Source organism: Primulina tabacum, chromosome 18 (genome assembly GCF_025594145.1).
Source record: "Primulina tabacum isolate GXHZ01 chromosome 18, ASM2559414v2, whole genome shotgun sequence".
Lineage (NCBI taxonomy): Eukaryota > Viridiplantae > Streptophyta > Magnoliopsida > Lamiales > Gesneriaceae > Primulina > Primulina tabacum.
This window is the reverse complement of record NC_134567.1, coordinates 3,865,331-3,891,246: the sequence shown is the minus strand read 5'-3', so window position 1 is coordinate 3,891,246 and position 25,916 is coordinate 3,865,331. Positions and strand designations below refer to the sequence as shown.

Genomic DNA, 25,916 nt, shown 5'->3' with positions numbered 1-25,916 from the left:
ATATCAACAATGAATAAGATGAACACCAATATTTATAGTGGTTCACCCCAAGATTGGGCTACGTCCACTCTAAAACTCTCAAGGAGATCACTTCTTTATTAATGACAAAGAAGACAAGAGAATTGAGAATACAAAATATTTCACTCAAAACACTCTGATTTTAACACACTTTCTCTCCACTAATCATATTCCTTCCAAGGATAAACACTCCTTAAGAAATCTCACACTAAATCCTTTGTCTCACTTCTACACTTATGATTGTAGATGAGATGATTTTGTGTTTTGATGTGTTTTTTAAATGCAGAATGGATGGGTATTTATAGGTGAAGTTTAGGGAAGAAAACAAAATTAAAACATCATGGCTTACCTCATAATTTTTTACTAATCAACACATGTGTTTAAAATTCAAAAATGGTGTTCTTTGAATTCAAATTTAGGTGGCTTTGAATTCAAAGATTGCTTGCTTGATTACATAGCAATTCTCCCCCTCAAGCCCATTATTTGAATTCGATCAAACCTGCAACAGCTCTACAGTATTCCAACTTCCATTTCCGCAATGTCTTGGTCATCATATCAGATCCATTTTCATCAGTGTGAATCTTTTCAAGCTTTAACAATTTCTTATCCAATACATCTCGTATCCAATGATAGCGAACATCAATATGCTTTGATCTTGAATGCATTGAAGGATTCTTTCCAAGATGAATTGCACTCTGACTGTCACAGAACAATTTGTATTGATCTTGCACAAAACTTAATTCATCCAAAAACCCTTTCATGCATAACATTTCCTTGCATGCCTCAGTTGCTGCAATGAACTCTGCTTCAGTGGTTGATAATGCTACACATTTTTGCAACTTTGACTGCCATGACACAGCTCCCCCTGCAAATGTAATCAGGTATCCTGATGTAGATTTTCGGGAGTCAACATCTCCTGCCATATATGCATCTGTGTAGCCTACAAGCTCAAGTCTGAATCCTCCAAAACTCAATCTATGTTTAGAGGTTCCCCGTAGATATCTGAATATCCATTTTAGTGCAGCCCAATGTTCCTTTCCCGATTTTGAAAGGAATATACTCACTACACCTACTGAATGATCTAAATCCGGCCGAGTACATACCATGGCATACATCAGACTTCCAACAGCTGAAGCATATGGAACACCTTTCATTTATTCTTCCTCATCCTCTGTAATAGGACTCTGTTTTGAGTTCAACTTGAAGTGGTTAGCAAGAGGACATCCAACTGCTTTGGCCTGGTCCATGTTGAATCTCTGAAGTATCTTTTCAATATACTTTTCCTGCGACAACCAGGTCTTCTTGGCATACCTGTCTCGATGAATTTCCATTCCAATAATTCTTTTTGCTGGCCCCAAGTCTTTCATAGAAAAAGTCTTGCTTAGTTGCTTTTTTAAGCCTTTGATTTCAGAAGCATCTTTGCAAACAATCAACATGTCATCTACATAGAGCGGAAGCACCATCAAATCATCATCAGAGGTATCTTTGACACACACACAATGGTCTACAGTGGTTTTCTTGAATCCCTGTTGAGTTATCACTGATTCAAACTTTTTGTACCACTGTCTTGGTGCTTGTTTGAGACCGTACAAACTCTTCTTTAATCTGCACATGAGATCCTCTTTTCCCTTCTCTGCAAACCCCTCTGGTTGCTCCATGTAGATTTCTTCCTCCAAATCCCCATGAAGGAATGCGGTCTTGACATCCATTTGTTCCACCTCCAGATCGAGCTCTGCTGCTAACCCTAGCACAATCCGGATGGATGTCATCTTCACCACAGGTGAAAATATTTCATCAAAGTCGACCCTATGTTTCTGTCCGAAACTTTTGACGACAATCCTAGCTTTGAATCTTGGTTGACTACTGTGTTCTTCGTGCTTCAATCTGAACACCCACTTATTCTTCAAAGCTTTTTGCCTTTCGACAACTTCACCAACTCAAACGTATCATTATCATGCAATGATTGCATTTCTTCTTGCATAGCCTCCATCCACTTATCCTTGTGTTCACCGGTAATAGCTTCCTCGAAGCTCTCTGGTTCTCCCCCGTCAGTTAGCATGATATATTCATTGGTGGAATATCTGGTTGAGGGTCGCACTTCTCTTCCAGAACGTGTGGTCATTGTACCACGAGAACTTTCTGCTTGTGGTTCACTGTGAACACGGATATCATCATCCTCATGATCGTTCTGTAATTCTTCATCTTCAACCGGTTGTGGATTTACCGTTGAAGGCCACCACTCCAGATCATGTTCAGATCCAGAATTCTCCTTTTCCGTAGTCTCCAAGAATTCATTCTCCTGAAATATGGCATCACGACTTCTTATAGGCTTTTTGAGATCTGTATTATAAAACTTGTAACCAAGTTGATCCTCGCCATAGCCTATAAATATGCACTTTCTTGTTTTGACATCCAACTTCTGTCTTTCATCCTTTGGTATATGAACATAAGCAACACAGCCAAATACCCGCAAATGATTATAGGAAACTTCTTTGCCTTGCCAAACCTGCTCCGGGACATCATAATTGAGAGGAACACAAGGTGAGCGATTCAATATATATGCAGCAGCAACCACGGCCTCACCCCAAAATTTTTTAGTCAACTTTGCATGTGAGAGCATGCTTCTGACTCTTTCTGCCAAAGTTCTATTCATCCTCTCAGCTAATCCATTGAGTTGTGGTGTCTTTGGTGGTGTTGTTTGATGTCTGATTCCGTTCCTTTTGCATATCTCATCAAAGGTTCCAATGTATTCTCCTCCATTTTCTGTTCGAATACATTTGAGTTTAATGAATGTTTGCCGTTCAACCAAGTTTAGAAAATTGTTGAACGTTTCCGCAACTTGGTCCTTGGTTTTGAGTGTCCACACCCAAATTTTCCGAGAATGATCATCGATAAAAGTGACCCAGTACCTCGCTCCTCCGAGCAACAATGGCATCGGACCACATAGATCTGAGTGCACCAGATCTAGAATTTTATCGGCTATGCTAGGAGGTGAACTTTTGAATGATATTCTGTTTTGTTTTCTGGCTAAGCAGTTTGTGCATTGTTTCATATGAACCTGCTTTATACCGGGTAGAACTTGCTTGCTTACAAGGCGTGTAAATTCTTTTCACTTATGTGACCAAGACGTCGGTGCCACAACTCTGTTGAGTTTTCTTCCCCTGCGTAGTTCACTCCTTCAGAATGATTTTCCTGAACTACATATAGCTTTGACATCTTTAATCCCTTTGCCACCACAAGTGATCCTCTTGAAATCTTACATACCCCATTTCGGAAGGTTGTACAGAAACCTTCTTCATCGAGTCTTTCGACCGATATCAGACTCAGGCGCATCTCTGGCACATGCCTGACGTCTTTCAGGATCAGTGTAGAGCCATCCACGGTAGTCAAGCTCACATCTCCTTTTCCCACAACTCTGGATAAGTCGTTATTCCCCATCCTCACCACACCAAAGTCCCCTTGTGTGTAGGATGTAAATCATTCTCTTCGAGATGTGACGTGGACTGTTGCTCCACTATCGATCACCCAACTAGTTACTTGAGTTGCCAAATTTACGGACTCCTGCTCTAGCTCGTGAACAACATTGAATTCATCAATGACGTTTGTTTGCTCATCATCAGTTTCATGTTTGTCTTTCGATTTTCGGCAGTATTTTTTAATATGTCAGCTTTCTCCACAGTGATAACACTTTACGTTAGCATATCTCCCCGAGGACTTGCTTCTTCTTGGCTTCTGATTTGTGTTTTTCTTGATCTTGCTTCTACCCCTTGACTCAGCAGCCAAAACATCTGACTGTGAGGTAGAGGAACCTTGAGATCTAAGCCTCATCTCTTCATTTAAGATGTCACTCTTGATGAAATCCATACTCACGACTCCTCCTGGTGCTGTGTTCGTGAGTGATACTTTTAGAGTCTCCCAAGACTCTGGCAATGAAGCTAACACAATCAGTGATATGACCTCGTCATCAAGTTTTATGCTCATACTTGATAACTGCTCCACGAATCCTTGAATCTCGTTCAGATGATCTGCGACCAGAGTTCCTTCTTTGTATTGAACCTGGACAAGCTTGCTCAAATAGAATAATTTGTTGTTGACACTTTTGGAGGCATATAGTGTCTCCAACTTCGTCCAAAGTGTACGAGCATGCGTCTCGTTACAAATATGATTGTACACGTTGTCATCGACAAATTGTCGGATGTACCCACAGACTTGCTCGTGCTCGAAGTTCCATTCGGCATCTGATTTATCATCTGGTTTAGACTCGTTGAACACCGGTAGGTGCATCTTGGTGACGAATAAAAGATCTTTCATCTTACTTTTCCAAAGTTGATAATTAGAGTCATTAAGACTAATCATCTTGCTTGTGCGTACCTCCATCTTTTGTGACTACTACCAACGAATTAATTGTCAAAGCCTGAACACAAAAGAACCACTTCCCTAATACTGTCTAGAAAGCCTTTTCTGATGTGGAAGTTCAGACTAAGCTGCAACCACAGAGCATACGAGGACTTACTATAGTATTTGAGAATCTAGCTCTGATACCAGTTGTTGGGATATCAGGGAAATAAACGAGGTAACATCGCAGCGGAACATCATAAGTGATATCAACAATGAATAAGATGAACACCAATATTTATAGTGGTTTACCCCAAGATTGGGCTACGTCCACTCTAAAACTCTCAAGGATATCACTTCTTTATTATTGAAAAAGAAGACAAGAGAATTGAGAATACAAAGTATTTCACTCAGAACACTCTGATTTTAACACTCACTTTCTCTCCACTAATCCTATTTCTTCCAAGGATAAACACTTCTTAAGAAATCTCACACTAAATCCTTTGTCTCACTTCTACACTTATGATTGTAGATGAGAGGATTTTGTGTTTTGGTGTGTTTTTGAAATGAAGAATGGATGGGTATTTATAGGTGAAGTTTAGGGAAGAAAACAAAATTAAAACATCATTGCTTACCTCATAATTTTTGACTAATCAACACATGTGTTTATAATTCAAAAATGGTGTTCTTTGAATTCAAATTTAGGTGGCTTTGAATTCAAAGATTGCTTGCTTGATTACATAGCAAAATTCTCGGCCATGACAGGTGCTGCTGGTGTAGCTTCAGTTTTAGGGGCTTGGTTCGTTTCAGGGCCTGAGGCAGTGGTTATGGTAGTACCTTAGGGTCCTAGGTTGAGTCTTGTGATGGTGTTTCATGGGCTGGATGGTCGGATAGAGCGCTAGAACCAGAAACTCGAAAGCTGCACAGAAATTGGCCTCACATGAGGGGCTGTCACGTTTCTGATTTTTGGGACTTAGGCGCTGGTTCTGAGTAAAAAAGGGCTTAACCATGGTCTTAATTTGTGTCTAAGGGTAACATCTAGGGCCTGGTTTGGGTCCGGTTCGAGTCGGTTTAAGCATGAAGTGGTTAGAAGCATGTATGTCTCGTTTGCTCAAGGGTGCCTAGGTGGGTTTTGGGCTGTTTCTTCAGCTTAGGTGTTGCTTCGGTTTTGGAGCTTAGGTTCAGGTCCAATGGGTTCTAATGGTTCAGTAGGGTCCCTAGGTGGGTTGGCTAGGTTTTGGCTCAAGGTGGCTCGGGCGTGGCTCGAGTATTTTAGGAGATGGCTCGGTGTGTTCGATAAGGTGTCAAAAACGAAAATTAAATTGGACATTTAAAAGATATGTTGCATGCTTGGTTTCAAAATTGGATGATATTATATGCATGTTTTTATTAAGTGATGAAAATACGAAATGTTGAAAAACGTGAAGAGATTGTGACTACTACATGTTGGAGATATTGTGAGGGTTATGGTCCCAGTGGGAGCCCGACGATCGTGTTTCCTTGGATACGGATACGAATACTAATACGTGATACGAATACGAATATGTTGATACGTTGGCCAAGGCCCAGTTGACGGGTGAGAGCGTCGCTGGTGTCCCCGTCGCCCAGTACTGTGGTTTTCTTTAGATGGATCCATCGCCCAATACGATCAAGAATACGAGTCACAATCACGATCTGAATTCAACAAACACGAACATGAACATGAATATGAATATGAATATGGACACGAATATGGATATGAATATGAATATGTTTATGTGATATGTTTATGTTTTTTAAAATGTTTAAGTTTAAATTTTATGCATTATTAAGAAAATGATATTTTAAGTACAAGTATTTTTCACTGTTATATGTTAACTGTATTACGTATTACTTGTTATCAAGGGTAGGACGTGTTGAGCCTTTAGACTGACTAGGTGTGTATGATGAAGGTAATGCTAATAACTATGATACTGGAGGTCTTGATGAGTGACTTGCTGGACTGTCGGTGCACATAACCCGAGGAGCAGCGCTTCTATTTCCTCAATTAAGTTTATGATTTTAAGTTAAAAATTTTTACGACATAGTGTTGCTGGTGTCCCCCACCGCCCAGTACTGCGGTTTCATATAGATGGATTCATCGACTTTTGAGGTTTAAGGAAAGTCACAATTAACGATCTGAATTCAACAAAGGAAAAGGAAAATGTGTATGATCATGTCAAAAGGTTTTATGTTATGTCATGTTGAGAAAAAAGAAAAAAGTTAAGGTTTATTTATGCATGTCATGAAATGTTATTTTTTCGTAAAAGTATTTTCACTGTTGCATGTGGTTTTATACGTATTATTTGTTCTAAAGATTATGGTGTGTTGAGTCTTTAGACTCACTAGGTGTGATGGATGCAGGTGAGTTTGATGGAGGTCTTGATGGATGATTTGACTGGACTGAAGGTGCACACAACCCGAGGACCAACGCTTCTACTTCTTCCGCATTTACGATTTATGATTCATGATTTACGTTAAAAATTTTAAGACTATTTATTTATGCTTTTGAGAGATTTTTGAGAGGTTTAGTATGAGCTATACTTTTCAAATTTATTGCTTTTTAGGTTTGGTAAAACAGTTGACAATTTCATTTTATGACTATTGCACTTGATACTTGTTGGTTGGTTTATTTAAAAAAAGAGTGCAAAATATTTTATAAAAATATTTATGCATGTGTGAGGTTCGGTCGATGGTGCTTAGTTTAAAAAAAAAATTCTAGTACTTTTAAAGCAATAAAAAGGACAGACGTTTCAACCGAACTATTGTAACTCAACGATGATCCCACAAACGTTCGGATCACATGGTTTGGTTTAGTTTGGAATTCTGTAAAAACAAATTAAATATGGTTTAGTTCGAATATATCTAAATCCGAACCAAAGGGGTTGTTTTTTCTGATATAACCAAATCGTAGTTGAACACTCCTATATGCACGTATTAAAATGAATTATAATAAAAAAAAATTAAAATATTGTCATTATATACAGACAATATGTAAATCTCCCAGCTAGCTTAACAAGTTGTTAAACAAAATACCTTACAATAAAACTTTTGGTGTGAAAATGAGTTCAAGGTATACTAACCATAAAACTAGTTGCTCTCATGAGCAAAAATCTGCTTTAAAAAATATATCAGATTCAGATTATCCGTCATCTATTAAACTAATTAAGAAATGCTTACTATATGGAAAAAGTTTTGAAGTGAATTCAATGTTTCCTTATCTAAACAAAATATAATAATAATACTTTTAATAAATATATATAATCAAACGTGATACTCACGGGAAATTTAGGATCCGATTCCTGCAAGCGTCACTAGTACAGACGCAGGGTTTTGAAAGTGTCATGGGCCTGAAATCGCGAAGAAGACCGTTAGAAGGGGCCGGGAGGGTGTCCTGGCGTAGCCCCTTCGACGCTCAAGTCAGTGACCGATGATATATGGGGGGAGCAGCTAAGGGTGCTCCTGAAAACAATATATTGAATCCATAATCATACGCTCAAACCTGGTATTTATAGGAGAATACATGGGCTTGTTATGGGCCATTCACCTGTGGGCCTTAGAGATGGGCCAGGAGTTTGGGCCGGATCTTGATGGGTTCATCCCTGGGGTATCACCAGTCTCCCCCTCCCGAGTTGAAATGAATCGTAGGTTCAAAGTTCGATTAGTTGTGTTGTCCTTGGTTTATCGACGATGAGGACGTACCGTACTAGAAAAATCTACTTCGTTTGCCGTTAACGAACGATGTTCACCGCTGCGAAAATTACGGGGATCGACCTGCCCGGTCAGGTCGTGGGGGTGTGGGGGCAACGCCCCCATAAAAATTTTGGTGATACCCCAGGGATGAACCTATCAAGATCCGGCCCAAACTCCTGGCCCATCTCTAAGACCCACAGGTGAATGGCCCATAACAAGTCCATGTATTCTCCTATAAATATCAGGTTTGAGCGTATGATTATGGATTCAATATATTGTTTTCAGCAGCACCCTTAGCTGCTCCCCCCATATATCCTCAGTCACTAACTTGAGCGTCGGAGGGGCTACGCCACGACACCTTCATGGCCCCCTTCTAACGGTCTTCTTCGTGATTTCAGGTCCAGGACACTTTCAAAACCCTGCGTCTATTTTCCGTGAGTATCAAAACGTTTATCACTTTATCGAAAATTATAACCGACAACACTGTAACTTTAATCTTATAAATTACATTATAGCGCACATATCACGTGTTAAAAAATTGTATCATATCGAAATATATGTTATTTTGGAAAATATTTTTCCTTTTCTAACAATAATCAATTCAATATAAATCATTAAATAATATAATTTACGATCAACAAAATTAAAAAAAAAAAAAAGAAAAAGAATTATCAGATTCCTCAGTAAATTGGTACCAACCAGTATATCATGAGGAAAATGAGCTCTGCAATTGTAAAAGAGCAGCAAAACGACCTCCTCCATCTCTGCTGCTAAAACACCAAAAAATACTTTTTCTGGTCATTTATTTTTTCATTAATTATTTATTTTGGATAGATCTAAGTTGTGGATCTTTGGGTTATATACGCAATTATTTAGGTGATGATAGATGAGTGAAGCCCAAAAAATTCGAAAGAATTGGACGCGGCGGCGGCGGCGGCGGCGGCGGGAATTCACGGCTACCGGCGTACTAAGAACATACAGGTGAAATGAAAGCCTTTTATCATCATAACACTAATTAATGCTGCAATTGTGAATTTGCTCATTTCCTACTCCAGTTCGTGCAATAATATTATTTTAAATCAATAATATTTGAATTTTTGGGGTGTTAAATGCAAAATTGTAAAGATAATATTTTTCGATTCTAATGTAGCAGGCTTTACGATTATTTTGTTTTTTCGACGGAAAACTTCTGGTTTGACACAGATTTCCGTACTATGTGTAATATGATTATGCAAAACAATTTAATCGAATCTTCTTTCTTTTTTTTTTTCAGAAAAATTTACTTCTATCCATGGGTCACTTCTACAAGTATAATTCACTAATTATTATTTAAATAATAAAAATATCGCGAAAATTCGACCACAGTTGTTCACTTATCAAGCAGTTGCCTGCGAACATTTATTTTTCTTAAAAAATAATTCATTGAATTGGTGAGAAGCATATGCGGCGTATTTGAGTGACATTACAGAAAAAGAACACGACTTTGAATCAAGAATGCCATTTTGAACTCAAATTGTATGCTAGAAACTAGTGTTGCCTATTATTTAACTATTATAAATATTCTACATTAAAAAAATTAAAATTTCCTACGGATCAAGAAAAAAATGAATAACAAAGTTATCTCAGGTCTGCTGGCAGAGAAGGAAAATGGTTAGGATCCCTTTCAGTTATAATACTATGTTGTAACCTAATTCATGAACTTTCGGCAGCTTGAAGCTTTACACATGCAAGGGACTTTAAACTCGTCGGGTTCGTCGGGGTCGAACAAATAGTCGTACCTGTCACAATGACCAAGAAATACGTAAGATGGTGAATTATAGTCATTAGAATGTGCTATTGCCTCCTAGAGAGAGAAAGATGTACGTTAATTCGTCACCAGCAGGCACGTCTGCCTTGGCGATGAGTACAATCCGGCTTTCATCATCACCTACACTCATGATCCTCGCATAGCAATTAGGCATACACTGTAAGAAATGGCAGTGGTGTCAACTAGAATCAACTCGAACAACGCGTAAAGAAAAGGGACGGATAGATGGGTGAAATCTTGGAAGGGACTTACCGAATGGTTGATCAACCGAGCGATATTTCCCGTGTCAGTGGCATCAACTACTACTTCTTCACTAATTTTGAATAACTGGAGCAAAAATAAACGAATTATAACTTGACAATGTTGCTTTGAAGAAATGAGGTTGGGTGGGAAAGAAAACAGCGGTAGAACCAGTAAGGAATATAGAGGATGACTATTGAATATCAATTTTTTATCAGTAAATTTTCCAAAACTCACGTAGCAGTCTTTGCCCTCTGCTCGATAGAGGGCTTCTCTAAGATCTGCAACGCTGCGCCTGACCTGTTCACCGCGATATTCCACAACCTGGACATAGAAGCACAAAATTTTATATAAAAAATACATATGCAGAACAATTTGGAAATCTAAAGAAGTAATGGCTTCAAAAGTTGGAAGAATTCAAGGAAAATGATGTTTTTAGATCATTTGCCAAGCTATAACTACAATAATATCAGTCAACTGAATTAGTTTTGCATGCATTCCATCACTGAAGGCAAGAGCCTTTGACCAAATGTTTGCAGTTCTAATCCAACAGCAACTGTAATGGTCATGTGTCTATCCCTTCTAAATTTATTGTGAAATACCTTTTAATAACTATGCTTGCCACAAAAGAAACAGATTTCTAGTTTTATACCATTTAATATGGTTAGTATACGTTCCACATTTACCATTTGAGAAACATGTGAGAAAGCAGGACAGTAACCAAACACCGAGTTATTAAACATGACGCAAGTACTAAGAATCACAGTAAAGAGATGAAATCTATGTGATTAACCCCAACTTTGGGATCTATTCGGTGTTCGCTAGTTATAGATCATATAAGAAGTCAGCAAAGATACCATTTCTCCTTCAAGGATATTTCTTCGCGCAAAGAGGCCCCATCCATGGATTTCAGATCTACCAAAGCATACTCTATCATTTTCTGTTCTCTGGAGTTATAGATTAACATTTTAAAACGTTAACATAAGTTCCAACAGCAACAACCACAAAACTCTAAAAACTATATAATACCAACCTGTAAATGGTTAAGCCGTTCTCTGAAGGTAGAAAAAGTCTTTGGCTTCTCTTTTTTCTGTCCCAGATAAGAAAGGGGACAGAGATTAATTTTCAGTTTTTCCATTCTCTTTCATCAGTAAATTTTCCTATTCTAGTTTCACTCTACTAGATGAAGCACACATCGAAAAGAAACAAAAAACAATATATTTACTCGGTTAATATTCAAGCTCAATATTGCACTTATAGAATGACGATGAGCTCCCATGATTCGATGGACAACTGCCTCCTTCCTCGCCTGATAATAGAAAAGAAATAGTAAAACATTAAGAAGCTGCTACTTCAAAATCTCGAGTTACCATAAAAACTATTGGCTAATATCTTTTACTTTTACATTTTCTTTTGAGCTCGAGTTTGTATTTATATGTAACGTACTAATATTTCATAGCATATACCTTTTTGCAAGTTCTTTTGAATACACGGCATCTTGCTGCGGAGAATGGGTCGACCTCTTCATTCTCAACTGAAGTGGATTCCTCAACTTTCAATCGGCTAGTTGAGAATAGCCTCGATCCTGTTAGCCTTTTGTTATGGAGCAGGCTTTTAGTCGAGAAAGTCCCCTTTGGAGTCTCCACAATTAGAACCGTGTCTGGATTTGGAGCCCTGCACAAATGACACCTCTTGTGAGACCCCATACGCAATTAACAATTTAATCACCAATTTAATATAGAGAGCAGTACCGATGATAGGCGCAATACGAAACCATTTTTGTCACTTGTTTCCCATTCTTTTCCAGAGAATGCAACTACATTTTTCGCCACATATTAGATGAAATGCTATGTCAGTACATACTTAGCATGGTTATGTATATATAAAAACACAGAAGTCGTGAATCCATGTTAACCAGCAACTTGATAACTCGAAAATAACCAGTCATAAATCAGATCAGATCATGAATATTAGAATCTAAAGCATTGAAATATATATGTCTCCGTAGCATATACAAACTATTTCAGATAATTACGCAAAAATATATATATAGTTAATTAAATCATCTCACCTCCATGCGAAACCCTGCCCTTGATGCACACATGGCATGATAATACGTGGAACACTTGCAACATTGTGTGCAGGAACCATGAATTTGCTTGCAAACTACACAAATCTGAAATGTAAAAAATCAGAGGAAACCGCATGTTTCAGTCAAAAATTTCTTCCCATAAGCACTCAATCAAGTACATGAATTGAACAATTAATGACACCATTTTCTTAAGGATTAAGGCCAGTCTCCATAAAAGAAATACAGCAAACTAGAATAATCAAACATATAACCAGTCACGAAGTGTATAAAAGTAAACCAAGTCGTGAATGAGAATAAAAAGTACCTTCACAAAAGAGCTTGAAGGAATTCTCAAGATTCCAAGTGCAGGCTCCATCTTTTCGTCGCTTGCAAAGGAGACTTCTGGTTGAAACCAAGCACAAGTAACATGAACCCATAATGGGGCAACATCTGTAGGCTTCAAAGCACCCCCTGAATTCCCAAACAAATATCAACGCCAAGGACAATGTTACACACATGTTGCATGTAAAAATTTATGAGTCCATAATTTTGATACGACAATGATAAATAGTCAGTTTATCATATTAAAAAGGTTATGGTGCTAGAACTATCTAAATGCATGCCTTTAACAGGACAGAGGCAACACTCCCGCTCAATATCAGGTGTCTCGCAGGCCCGACAGACCCATGAAGTAAAATCACGAACATTTCTCGCTCCATAACATTCTTGATGAACAGCTATCTGACACCTGAAACAACAAAGAAGCATCATATAATTTTTCTTTAAACAAATTTAGTAGTGCATTTAGTAAGTTCGCATATCAGTCCAAGTAGTCCAACACCTATGCTACCTCAATTAACATAAAAGGGAATGGAAGATTTTCTAAAGTAAAATCAGTCAAGGAGACGTGAACTCCCAAGGTTGCAAAAGAACAAATTAACATCCCAGTCACACAATACTACCAGAAACCATACACGAGGATTGCGAACATATATCATTGGATGGTAACAAATGCAATTTAAGTTCTTCATATAAGCACTAAATTTTCAGAACTTATCTTCAAACGACGACGGTTAAGAAGCTCAAATTTGACCATACCTGATGCATATAATTATCTTGTTGTAATCCCAATCTTCGACCCAACGACATACTGCACATCTCTCTGTTGTCCAGTTTGCAGGAACAGGTTCATAATTTTCTATCCAATCAAAGAACTGCAAAGTTAATCCCTCAATTCATGCTACAGCCAAATGTATAGGTGATAGAATGAAGCAACTCATCAAATTTTATAAGTCAGGGATAGGATGAGAACCTTGTAAGAAACTAAGCAACTTCTGTCGCCGTACTTTAATAGAAGGACGCTTGAGGGGTTTGGCAGGTACAAGATTTCGCTCATGATAATCTGCCATCTGTAACATCTGTCAGGACAAAAAAATATGTTCTTGATTAAAATTAATCATAAGCAACAATAAATTGTGAAAAAGGCAAGTAATCATCCGAGTAAAACAACCATGATCACTAAACAATGGATACTCACAGAAGAAAACGCAAGTACTCATTGACACATGCAAATTGAAATAAACACGATATCAAAATATAAAGCCGCTTCAGGAACAAACCCATTGTTCGAGAGGTATCAAGGAACCTTTCACCCTGACACTAGACTTCCAGTTTTTGGTTTTAGAACCCGTGTGCCTTTCCCATTCATTAAGTTGCAGCTTCTCTATTCCACAATAGCCGCACTTGCAGACAACTCTGTAACATTAAAAAAGATAGCATTGTCGCTACTGGTACATGAAACGCCTCTAAGGAGATGAAATTTCGAGGGCCGTGTAAATAAAAAGGCGACCGAGACTTACAAATGAAGGCTAGGAAAATATATTCCCTCCACACCTGAGCACACAACAGCAACCTTACTAGGTAAAATGGAGTTCGAGTTGCTCTTTTTGTTATAGCTGCGTCAAGAATTATATATGGAAGCACAAATAAATTTTCGAAAATTACATATTTGAAAACTTTTTAGCTGAATGTGTACCAGCACTTACCTATGCTTAGCCTGTAAAATTTCTGAATCGGATAGCTCAAAACTAAACCGAGCTTTGCATTCAGGGCAGTAATAATCAGTTCCCAGATCCTAGAGCCACGGTAAATAAAAGAGATCACAAAAACAAAACATCAATTTCTATAAATAAATCAGCAGTCATATGGGATAGAATAAGTAAACATGCTTGAAAGAATACCTTGAAATTGTTTTTTGGAAATTTGTCACATTCTGCATGGACCCAAACTTTACAGCCATTACACCGCACCTTAATCATATCATAAAAAGAAATGTTAAGAGAATAAAACAATCACATATTCAGAGGAAATAGTTAGAAAATAACAGTATTAACGAAATCATAAAAATTGTCCCACCCAAGTTCCATTGTCTGTTTTATTCCAAATCTTCTTGCATATGCCACAATAGTGCTTTCTTTTTTTCAACTGAAACAAGAGTAAGTGGTCATTAATACAGACAAGCTGCATAGTGGAATAATTTTGAGGAAGACTTTATTACATCCAACACAAAGAAAACGACAAACCTTGGCACAGGAAATACACAATCGATTGGTCACAACAGCTGAATCCTTTGATTTCCTTGAATTCGGAATAATGCTCATGCCACAGGCTTCACAAGATTTTGTTTCTCTCTTCATAAATGGATCCTGGTAAACAAAATAAAAATTGAACTTCTTTCATACAAGAGGGCATTTAATTGTTTTTACTATGTTGGTTTCCATAGAAAATCAGATACATAAATATTAGCGGTCGAGAAAACTTTCCAATAAGTATAAAGAATCTTAATGCTCCAACGAGAACAATATCGAGTAAGCAACAGTGGAGCTTACCCCTTTTGCCAAGTTGCAACCTTGATTATGATTAGTATCTGAAGTCTCACAGACTCCTCCAGTAACAGATCGAAGATAATCTGTGTTGCCAGAAGCTGCATTTAGTTCGATCGTCAACATCTCATTGAAGCCATTTTCAGCCAGAAATGCCTCCTCTATGGCAGACCGAAGATTACCCGGATTTCTATCATTCAAATCAGTCTGCCCCTGAAACCTAAATCAACAAATTCACAGTGATATTGACAAACATCAAAGACACAGGCAGTAATGAAAATTAATAGAAAGAATAAATGAGACAACTACTAAGCACCTGTCTACATAATCGATAAATGGAAATATCATCCCAGGTTTAATCCAAGCATATTCCTGCACATAAAAGATTAGATTAGATTCATAATATTCATAACTGCAATCCCGTTTATTGTACACCAACTTGATAGAACAAAGAATAGATAACTCCATCAAAAACATAACGCTAGGTATTAAAGGATAAAAAGTAAAATATAGTTTACCCGTTGTGTCCCATTCCCTGAATAACCAAAAAACATAACACAAACTGCACCAGCAACTCGAAAATTCAAAACTTGTTGGGGAACTTGTGAGAAGAGATTAAGAACAATAGCTGGCCAAGAAGGGCACTTCTTCCCGGATATTGCCCACACTATGTCACCCTCTTCAAAATCTTCGAAACAGTAAGATCTATTGATGCCATATAATTCCATCAACTCCTCCAACTCCTCCTCATCCTCCAACCCCTCCTGCATCGAGGTCATCGAACTCCTTGAGCTTGAATACTTCCTAAAATTATAACTCCTCAATCCGTCAGACCTCAGCTCTTCTATCTCATTCTCTGACAAAGGTGAAAACTTGCGGCATTGGTTGGCAATCTTATCCTCTTTCCGCTTCTTATTAACCGCAGCATGGCCACGGATTTTCGGGGTCTTGAGGATGAATTTATTATCCTTCTCTTTAATTGGTAAATATTCAGAGTCCCCAGCAGAATCTTTCGCCTCATTCTTACCGTTGCTTTTCTCTTTCTTCCAGTTGGCAAGAACTGAATCATTAAATCGAGACGGCAGTACCTGAACCCTCCCACGAGAAGTTCTCACCAGCGGCGGCCGCGGATTTTCCTGCGATTTCGGAGCCTCAGCACACCATGATATTTCCGTCGCTCCTCCGCAGTCGTCGGCAGCGGAGGAGGACGATGAAGAGAGAATTTTATGCAAACCATAGCCATTAAACGGGATTATTCCGGCGGCAACGTCGCCGAGCAGACGCATAGAATAATAACCATTGGCAAGTTTGCGTTTCTTCCGATTGGCCGAAGATTCATCGTCGTCACCCGCCAAGTCTCCGACCCGATATCGTTTCAATCTCGGCATTACTGTTTTCAAGCTCTTCTTTATTATCATCCTACTCGGAAACTCCTAAATTCCCCTAATCACGCAATCCAAAACCCTAATCTTGTTCACACACTCCCCGGCAACGCAAGAAAACGCCACACTCAGTCAAAACCCATTAAAATCATTCATCCCAATTAGCTAAAATCGATTGAAATAAACAAAATTCAAGGAATTTAATCGTTCCCACGAAAAAAAAATAATCAACCCTTTCCCTTGAAGTTCGACTAGAGACACAAAAATAGGGGATCTCTGTTTCAACACAGAGACTCTCTCTCTCTCTCTCTCTTTCTAACTGATCTGCGTATCGATGAGAGAGATAAATACACAGTAATACAAATTTATATTATATTCGGCAATTAGATACGGAGTGCGTATGTATATATATATATGCGTGTGAATCAATACAGATTGGTCTACATTATTTTATTAAATCAAGAAAAAAATTTGGATGCCGCAAGTTTCCTAAATAAAATTGGCCTGGTTATATATATATATATATGTGTGTGTGTGTGTGTAGAGTGTATGTATGGACTGAGGAGGAGATTTGGGAAGAGAAGTTTCGGCATACCGAATGTGAATGCAAGAGTGGAGATTCTAACTTGCGCCGTGCGTTTTGAGCGCCCCTGAAGAACCAAAATTGAGATTTGTAGGCATGGTGGCTACTTCCTATGGACATGGCTCGTTTTCTGAATTTGGGTTTCCTTAAATATTTCTACTTTTTTTTTTGTTTGCAGAGGTCGAATGAAAAGAAGAGTGGGTTCGAAGAAACTAGTTGCAAACAAGTGTTATGGATAATTGGATATATATATACACACATATATGTGTGTGTGTGTTTGTGTGTGTGTTTGTGTGTGTGTGTGTATATTTACAAAATTATGATGATGAATTCATTCTCGAATTTTTTTTCAATTTTTTTGGTAGGTTGGGGGTTGAGGATTTGGTCACTTGAGAGTTGAGATTTTAGTATAAGATTGTGGGGTAGGTAGATTCTTGAAATTATTATTAATGTAAAATTTATGTTCAATTAAATTTCGCCCTCACGATTTTGGTTTCGATTCATAGAGAGGAGGGTGAAATTTTCCATGAATTCCTATGGAAGATTTTCAGGGTGAAGAGGGGAATTTACCTTTTGTTGATTTCTTGGTGATGGGACGAGATTTGTCGGGATCTTTGAAGGCAACAATCGTATATAATTTCAATAGTCGGTGTAGGTGACAAATTTTAAATAAAAAAAAAGGTCAAATCGGGGGATGGAGAAGTTGAGGAGAACAACCCATTTCGACCACCATCGTGGCGGTGACAAGTTGGCGGTGGAGGAGGAAGTGGCAGGCACCACCTTGTGTCTTGTGGTGGCTATGGCGGAGGAGGCTCAAAGGAGTCTCATTTGTATTGGCCATGGTTGAAAAAATTACTTTGTCTTTGTCTTCGTTGCTCTTCTTATAATGGGCATATATATATATATATATATATATATATATATCGAAGAAGACTGTGTAATGAATCGTGGTGTTACAATTTCTGTAAATTTGGGAAATACGTTTTAGATTGTTTAAATCAATGAATTCGAAGTCAAAGGGTGAGACCCGGATATAAAATCGACCATGTTTAATTCTATGCGTTTGTTCAGATTCATTTTGATAGAAAATCATATAAAAAAATAATATGATTTTATAATATATATTTTGCTAAATTTATATATTAATGAATCGGAGAAGGAGAGTAGAATTGTACCTCTTCGAATTTTGGTGGAGCAAGAAAATTGTGGTCTTGTCTCAGTCTACGCATGGATCTTTTAGTGGCCAAAAGTTGAAGATAATTTTGATGCAATTTGTGGGCATAGCTGCTGCATAGGCGTCTGAATCTGATGGCCGACGGGTTGAGAAATACCACCGCGGTGGTGGAGGAGAAGAATGGAGTGGCAGTGGAACCACCGCGCTCACTTTTTAATTTGTGGTGGTTTTGGGGAAGCATCAGACGATTTCGTGTTTGGGTCGATTTTGTTCCTTTGTTTATTTCTTAGTTTTTTTGTTGGTTCTTTTGATAATGTGAATGGAGTTTCTAAAGGTGTAATGATGGGTGAGAATTAATTGATTAATGGCTATTTCCCTATTTTGTGACGAAAACTGTGGAAAAAGGTGTAATGAATATTTGGTATTATTATTTATATCATATCAAAATATATTACTACGAATGAATGTGGGATTTTTTAGGTCGTTTTTCAGTTAATTTCGTTTTATATTATAAATTTTTAATAATAATAGTGATATAGTAAAATCTTGAAAATTGATAAAGAGGAATGACAAAGAAGGTGAGAAATAACAAGTTTTGTCCAGAATCTACGAGTCTTTTATGTTTTAGGCAATAATTTACATATAACTTATTTTACTTCCGACTATTAAATAAAAAAATATCAATAAATTTTAAATTTTTATTTTTAAGTGAGAAGATAGTTCTTCTGATATAAAATAAAAATCAGAAGATCTATGTAATATTGACTCATCCTCTGCATGTTAATGGAATCTAGCGATAGTTGGCTGCCAGCCTGCCACCAACTGAATAGAGGAGCAAACTGCAAACAGCAAAGAAATACATAATATTATATATATATATATATATTTCTCAAATCTTTTGATTCTTTGGGAATAATTATACAGAAGAAAATAAACAAAGAGGTTCAAATAATAATTCTGGAATACGATAAACAGAAGATTGAATATTATCTAAGCATTTTATCATCTTCTAAAGCCTATAATATTAATAAGATAAGTGTATTCAAACAGTTTTAACATAATACTCCGCACAGATCTCTCTTATTCAGCTGTACATAAAAATATGTACGTATTTTCTATGCCATTTGATCTACATCACAGGTTATTCTAGTATTCAAGAAACATAGCAGTTAGCAAGCAGATCCATCCTTCAGCTTCAACTCTGCCATCTAAAGTTACCACAAATTCGTTTTCTTTCCCACGTCATGTCTAAGATCTATGATAGTATGATACCATGCCTTTAATGTTTACTGCTTTTTCTAGTTATTCAATCTTTGCAAATCGTCCACGGATTCTTGGCTGGCTGTCGGCCAAAGTCTTCCTGCAAGCATACTGAAACAAAAAACAAGAAATGAATTCTGTAAATATGTTGTCCTTAATAGTCTGGAAATGCAATTTCTTTTCAGGTTGAAGTATGGTTTTGAACTCGCCTTGACTTTTCGGCCAAAGTTTCTTCTGGACTTCTTACTCCTGTATCTAGAGAGCTTTTCCTTGCGATCTTCGGAAGGGCAACTGCTGGTACTTGTTGGTTGCCCCAGAGGAGATTTCCCCAGGTTCATGTTTCCATCATCGGTAGTCTGTCATAAAAATGTAGAATCGATAACCATTCCCTGTCCTGTTGAAGTGGGCATGAACATCTATGCATGTGTTTCGCAGAACAGGCTTAGACACAAAACTAATGGATGAGAATTCAAAACAGGATGTTCTTGATATTTAGATGGTATTTCAAAGTTTCTAGAGATATTGAAAATTAAATGGGTTTAATCGAAGTGTGTAAGAAAAACTGGAAGTTGAGAATTATGTATTATAGGTAAGAATGTCAAGAAAGATATATTAGAGCAATAAGCAAATTCAAACCTTTAAGTCTCCTTCGCTGAACGATCTTCGAATCCCATTAAGATCCCCAAAATCCATAGCATGAAAATCAAGAAAACAAGGCTTTGATGGAGCCTCTTGCACATTTTCCAATGAACTCAGACAACTTGAACTAATACTCTTTTGGAACGAAATCTCTTCAAGCAATTTTTTATCCGCATTATTGTTTTCATCGGTCATGACAATAGGACTCCTGATTCTGAGGACTTCAGATAGATGCGTTTCATCTCCTTCCTTAGCCAAAATATCCTTCTGGCACTCATAGAATACCTCATTGAGAAGGGTTTCACTCTCAATTGATGATCCGATATCTAACTCAGTCAATGGTTGTTGGGAGATGCCATTTTCTCCACAAAAAATGGCAGCGGCCACTGGATCAATTCCAATTACTTGTTCTTCGATTACAGGATCTGGAGCCTTGAAAAGATCCCCGTCTTCTTGAAGGTAGTATTCAGATACAGTGGACGTCGGAATCAGGTTGCCTTGTACATCCTACGTTAACAATCCAAAACACAATTTTGTATAAGTTCAAAAATTTCCAACTTGGAGAAGTGGACACACTGATCATCAAAATTAAACTAAACAAGTGAATCCGCAATCGCATCTTCATCCATTTTAACAAGTTTCACTCTATTGAGATTAGTCACTGGGATCAACGTACACAAGTCGAATAATACATAAATGCCAGTATTTAACATCGGAAACCAGGGAAATCAAGTTGAGGAGACAAAAGACATTCACCCCTTCTAAATGATAAAGATCTACAAATTTTGTATGCAACTGAATTAATAACAATAATAAGTTTTTCTGCTAAAAGACCTTTAACCGTCCCTGAGTGAAAATTTCCAAGCCCACCTCTATTAGAACCTCAGCTAGTAGGTCCAAAAGATAAAGACGGTGAAGATTATTTTGAACCACTACTAAAGCAGAGGTTATCTTGTGATAAACTTAATGAGACATTCTCCACTATAGGATCTAGATGTCTATTCAAGATACCTTGATACAGATCTTTGTATTACTGATAAATCATCGGACATGTGGCTGATAGGTCTTTCTTTCATTTTTTTTATCAGTATAGGTCTTTCATATCATGGAACATGGATGAAGTTCTAACGTAATGGAGCGAGCGGAAGATTTGAAAGTCGGTAAGCTGGCTCACAAACACAAAGAAGCAGTAAAAATGTGGTCCAAATGGGCATGGAAAATACTATAAAATAGTTCCAAATGCATGAAGAAAACCGTACAGATCACATATATAAAATTTAATTGTAAAACAAGGTGGCCTTCCAGAAAATTCAGACAAAAGAAGCCAAAAAGCGTGAACAAAGTTACTGGTCACTAGACGTTATCGTCACCTACTTGAGATTTTATATAAACCATGAAATACTAACAATATTATAGGTCACTACACGTTGCCACTTTCTAGAAATGTTGGGTAAGAACCAACTCAAACACAAAAGATTGAACTGTAAATTAAACCCTCTAGCAAATGAAAAAGAAAGAAAGGTAAATATACAAAAAGCTTCTCCAAGAAATGGAGATTCCCCCTGAAAAATGGAAAATCATTCACAATATTGAAAACCATGAAAAGTAGATTAGCTTGCTTGGCATCGGTGTTAACAAATTTTACAAAGTGGAATTATGTGAAATAAAAAGATGAGACATGGCATATTTCTTTCATTTTATAATGGAAGAATAATGAGAAGAATATATAAATCGAAATGCTTTCCATTTTAGCCCAGTTTGATCAATTTTCGCCCAGTTTGATCGCAATTTAAGAAAAAAATTAAAAAAAGGTCAAATCTTTAAACAAAGGTAACTTTTCTTTTCTTCTTATTCAATTGCCTTCTTTTCCAGTTTTCTTCTTCTCATGGTAGCAGCATCTTTCTTTTTCCCTCATTAGAATTTGAGGATACGTATACACAAATTCAATGTAACATCAAACCACCAAATAAATAAGGAAAAACAAAATTTTGCAATGCCCGTTTACTTCTCCCCTTGATTTATCAATCAATAAGGCAACAGAAGTAAGAAGTTGGTGCATTGCAAATTAACCCAACTTGAACTTCAAAAAAATACATTCCATTAAAATTCCCCTGAACAAGATATTTAGCATTACACTACGAACCAAAAACACCCACCCCAAATAAATTAAAACACACACACACACACACACACACACAAAACAAAAGAAAAAAAAAACAAAGAAAGAGAGAGAGAGAGAGAGAGAGAGAGGGAGATCATTTACCAACGAAGCATTGGGCTTTTGCGAGCAGGAAAACTCGTCAAACTGCTGTACTTCTTGAGGGAAGTCTTGAAAGCGCTGGAACATCAGCTCTGTTTCTGCATACATTCACTTAACAGTACTACTTTTTTTCTTGTTTCCCTCTGTGAAAACTAAAATAAATAGAGACACAAAAGACACACACTCCGTGAATCAGATGTATGGGTAGACTGAGAGAGATGGGGCATTGATGGTGGAGAGGTGTATGTGTTTATTTATTATGGGCACCAAACAGAGTCGCTGCACGAGGGAGCTGAAAATTGAAGGAGAAATTTGATTTTACTTTCTGCCTCATTCTCTACATTATATTATATTATTATTAAAGGAGAAATTTGGTGAAAATAGTTTTAATCATTTGTTTGGTTTTTAGTGGTGATGATGAAGAGTCATCTTCTTGAGCTTATTTAATATCATTTTTTAATTGTCGATGTGTTCAAAATTTACAAGAAATATATATAAACTTGTTTAGAAAATAAATAAGTGTCATTTTGGAAAGAAAAAAAAATTAATATTATATATTATTTTGATTTAGGAAAGTTAGGGTACATAAAAATTTAGATCATAAATCATTTTTTGATGTTTTGAAATAAAGGATATATTTTTTAAAAAAAATTGAGAATGAAGTTTGTTACAATTAAGTATTGAGTCTCCAATCTGATAAAGCAAAAACTTGATCTCTTATTTGAGTCATCCATGAAAAAATATTAATTTTTTTATGATAAGAGTATTACTTTTTATTGTGAATATCGGTAGGGTTGACCAATCTCACAGATAAAGATTCGTTACACCGTCTCACAATATACTTATTCGATTGAGAATGATGTTTTAGATGAGCTATTACAAGTCATCAAAAAGTAATATAATTTTAAATTGAGTAAAATATTTAAAATTTGTTTATTTTTTACATAACAAACCTGAAACTGAAATATTAAATGTCGCATTTTTCAACATTTAAAAAAAATTATAACGCAATTCAATATAACCTTATTCTTTTATTAAAAAAATTTATATTACAAAAGTTTCTACATGGAAAAATACTTAATTTGCTTTAGAAGCTACGAAAGAAGTAATTGTTTCTTTATTTCCTTTTTAAATAAAATAAAGAAATGTTTTTTAGTTATCGTCATTGTTGAGAAGTTACGAGTCTTCCTAAAAGAAAAACGAAGAACTTACGAGTCAGCAGTGATATTTACACTAAAATATTATGTGAAATTTGTACGCACGATTGTGATGGAAAATTATAAAATAATTACTTTTTCTAGATTTTTTTAATATAATAATAGTCAATTATAAATAGATGATTAATATCTCAATGACAAGGAAAATTTTTTTTCATTGAACAAGGAATATTTGTTAAGATAACTATTTGTTATTAGACAAAAAAAATATAATTGTTCGTGAAAGTATAATTTATTTTTTTAATATCTGGTGCACACACATACAAAACAATATGTGAATATCATATAAGATATTGCACCTACTTGGGTGTCTGTGGATCGATCTGTTAAGCTGATTTGTCCGAGAATGACGTGACTCACTGTTGGTGTTGTTTCATATCCCGTCGAGAACAGTGTTACCATTTTTAACGTAGGTTATATCCTCAACATAGACAATATTACTTGTTCAAATTTGACGTGTCTCTTTTACGAATCACTTAGTCAACCAGATCAAATGGTGTAATGTCATAACTTAACGCACAGGAGCTTTTCAGGAAGTCATTTATCTCAATACTCATATCACCCATAAACACTAAACCCAACACAAATCATGATATATTCCTAAATATTCACCACAATGTTTGTAATCTTATTCTATATTTGTCATCAACATACTAATATCAAATTTGATGTTATGTATCTAACAATTGAACCCAACATATATAAGCATAAAATTGCTTCTGATTTGAATCATCTTGAATTTTCTACTCATTAATAAATGGAAAACTCAACTATAAGATTTTGAATTATATCGTACAACTGCACCCAGATCACAAGCCAAAGTCAGTTCACATCATTTCTTTTTAAAACCAACAGTAAAAAAAATAATGCATAGATTTGGATATTGACAAACATCAAAGAATAATATGGACATTAATAGAAATCAAAAAGCTTGATACGTCATTTAAGTAATTATGCACAAAATTCAAATAACTGATAAATCATATAATATCACATACTATGATTCACATTGAAAATTTGTGCAATTTTTCTAAAAATCATTACTTTATTTTTCTCAAAATCAATTCTTATAAAAATACGCTATTTCATGCTAAAAAAATAAAATTCTATAAAACTTTTATTACTAATATAAATTAAATAAATATATAATAAAATATGTAATAACTGCATAATTATATTATCGTATTAGCTCAATTTAATATATTTGTGTGTTATTCTAAATATAGTCTAAAAATATATTTAGAACTTAAAGGTAATTTTAAAAATCAACTTACATTAAGTTCTTCAACCTTTTGAGCAAAATACGAGCAAAAGTAAAATTTGATTATAGGTATTTGTAGAAGACCATTTTAAAAAATTCCTCATCAATAAAGTAAAGCTAAAAAAACTCAAAAATAAGAGAGAAGCAAAAAAAATACTGAAAACCCAAAAAACAATTGTAAAATTTGGGTGGGGCTAGCCCAAGGGTGGCTCCCAAATTGCTCCCAACTGACATCACACTCTCAATTGAAACTTTTAACACACATTCAATTAGTTCCAGGACAAGTCATAAATAATCTTCTAATGAATCAGAAAACGATATGTTAATCATGTTATTTCTACAATCATTCATTTTCCACTAATTTATTGAATTGTTGAGAAAAGTTGTGTTGATTTATGGAACACTAGTAATCGTAATTTTGATGATAATACAACTTATTATTGTATTTCTAACATATTTCATTAAGTGTGTAGTTTGTAGATCATAATTTGGAAGTTTCAAGAAGCCGAAACTCGAATTCAGCTTAGCTGAATCTCTGACACAACTGATTGTTTCGAACATATATTGTTATTCGGCTTTCAAAATGACAAAAAAATAAAATGGTTGAACAAAAAACTAAAAATTATATAAATCATACTTCAGACAATCATGTTGGATTCAGACGCCATCTAGTTGAAATATTATTCGCAAGATCCAACTGGATGTAGTTGAAATAACAACCAGCTTTATACAACTAGTTTTGATATTTTGGTAATATCTTTCAGCTATATTATTGAAATGAAACGTATCATCATGAGTTACGAAGCTAAAATAATGATATACAAATCATAATTGCAAGTTGAAGTCTAATCAACACTTGAGATAAAGAAAAATTGCATTGAAATTTTCTGGTTTTGCACCCAATGAAGAAAAAGTTTCAGCTTTCATATAGTATCGTATTTCGTACATATCTATCTTTTACTAACTTGAAATTGAGTGGTTATAGTTATGTGAAAAGCTATATGTTTATTACTTTTCTCATAAATTAATGAATCGAGAATTATAATTAAGAAAATTTAGTAGCAAGCTTGGACCAA

General features: G+C 36.0%; 2 protein-coding genes and 1 long non-coding RNA gene across 4 annotated transcripts; 1 reads left to right on the top strand and 2 right to left on the bottom strand.

Annotated features, from left to right (window-relative positions):
• The first annotated feature begins 8,715 nt into the window (after positions 1–8,715).
• Positions 8,716–18,525, top strand: LOC142532579 (uncharacterized). Of its 2 annotated transcripts, none has more exons than XR_012816561.1 (3): positions 8,716–8,861; positions 8,941–9,045; positions 17,685–18,525. It is a non-coding gene; the product is annotated as an uncharacterized LOC142532579 (long non-coding RNA). The 2 variants fall into 2 exon arrangements; XR_012816560.1 differs by lacking the exon at positions 17,685–18,525 and adding an exon at positions 9,774–9,990.
• LOC142532577 (histone-lysine N-methyltransferase ATX4) lies at positions 9,551–17,301 on the bottom strand. The gene is made up of 23 exons (XM_075638880.1): positions 15,583–17,301; positions 15,381–15,436; positions 15,071–15,284; positions 14,765–14,887; positions 14,598–14,666; positions 14,423–14,491; positions 14,228–14,316; positions 14,042–14,137; positions 13,802–13,937; positions 13,495–13,600; positions 13,281–13,380; positions 12,806–12,930; positions 12,508–12,653; positions 12,183–12,287; positions 11,863–11,927; positions 11,578–11,785; positions 11,337–11,420; positions 11,145–11,201; positions 10,969–11,058; positions 10,349–10,435; positions 10,124–10,198; positions 9,928–10,028; positions 9,551–9,842 (listed from the first exon to the last, which is right to left on the bottom strand). Exons 1-23 carry the CDS (start codon positions 16,480–16,482, stop codon positions 9,752–9,754), a joined length of 3,192 nt encoding a protein of 1,063 aa, XP_075494995.1. The 5' UTR covers positions 16,483–17,301; the 3' UTR covers positions 9,551–9,751.
• A 664-nt stretch (positions 18,526–19,189) lies between the features above and the next one.
• On the bottom strand, positions 19,190–22,679 carry LOC142533950 (uncharacterized). The gene is made up of 4 exons (XM_075640885.1): positions 22,366–22,679; positions 20,100–20,609; positions 19,673–19,819; positions 19,190–19,574 (listed from the first exon to the last, which is right to left on the bottom strand). The coding sequence occupies exons 1-4, from the start codon at positions 22,468–22,470 to the stop codon at positions 19,506–19,508; spliced, it is 831 nt and encodes a 276-aa protein (XP_075497000.1). The 5' UTR covers positions 22,471–22,679; the 3' UTR covers positions 19,190–19,505.
• Between the last annotated feature and the right edge of the window lie 3,237 nt (positions 22,680–25,916).

What these genes read in the sequence shown, in the direction of transcription:
- LOC142532577 (XM_075638880.1), bottom strand. Translation starts at nt 16,482, where the DNA reads ATGATAATAAAGAAGAGCTTGAAAACAGTAATGCCGAGATTGAAACGA. An exon ending in TTCCAAAAAACAATTTCAAG is followed by an intron (nt 14,317 to 14,422) that starts GTATTCTTTCAA and finishes CCGTGGCTCTAG; the next exon opens with GATCTGGGAACTGATTATTA. An exon ending in ATTTTACAGGCTAAGCATAG is followed by an intron (nt 14,138 to 14,227) that starts GTAAGTGCTGGT and finishes TTCTTGACGCAG; the next exon opens with CTATAACAAAAAGAGCAACT.
- LOC142533950 (XM_075640885.1), bottom strand. Translation starts at nt 22,470, where the DNA reads ATGTATGCAGAAACAGAGCTGATGTTCCAGCGCTTTCAAGACTTCCCT. An exon ending in TCAGCGAAGGAGACTTAAAG is followed by an intron (nt 19,820 to 20,099) that starts GTTTGAATTTGC and finishes TTTTTATGACAG; the next exon opens with ACTACCGATGATGGAAACAT. An exon ending in ACTTTGGCCGAAAAGTCAAG is followed by an intron (nt 19,575 to 19,672) that starts GCGAGTTCAAAA and finishes TTTTTGTTTCAG; the next exon opens with TATGCTTGCAGGAAGACTTT.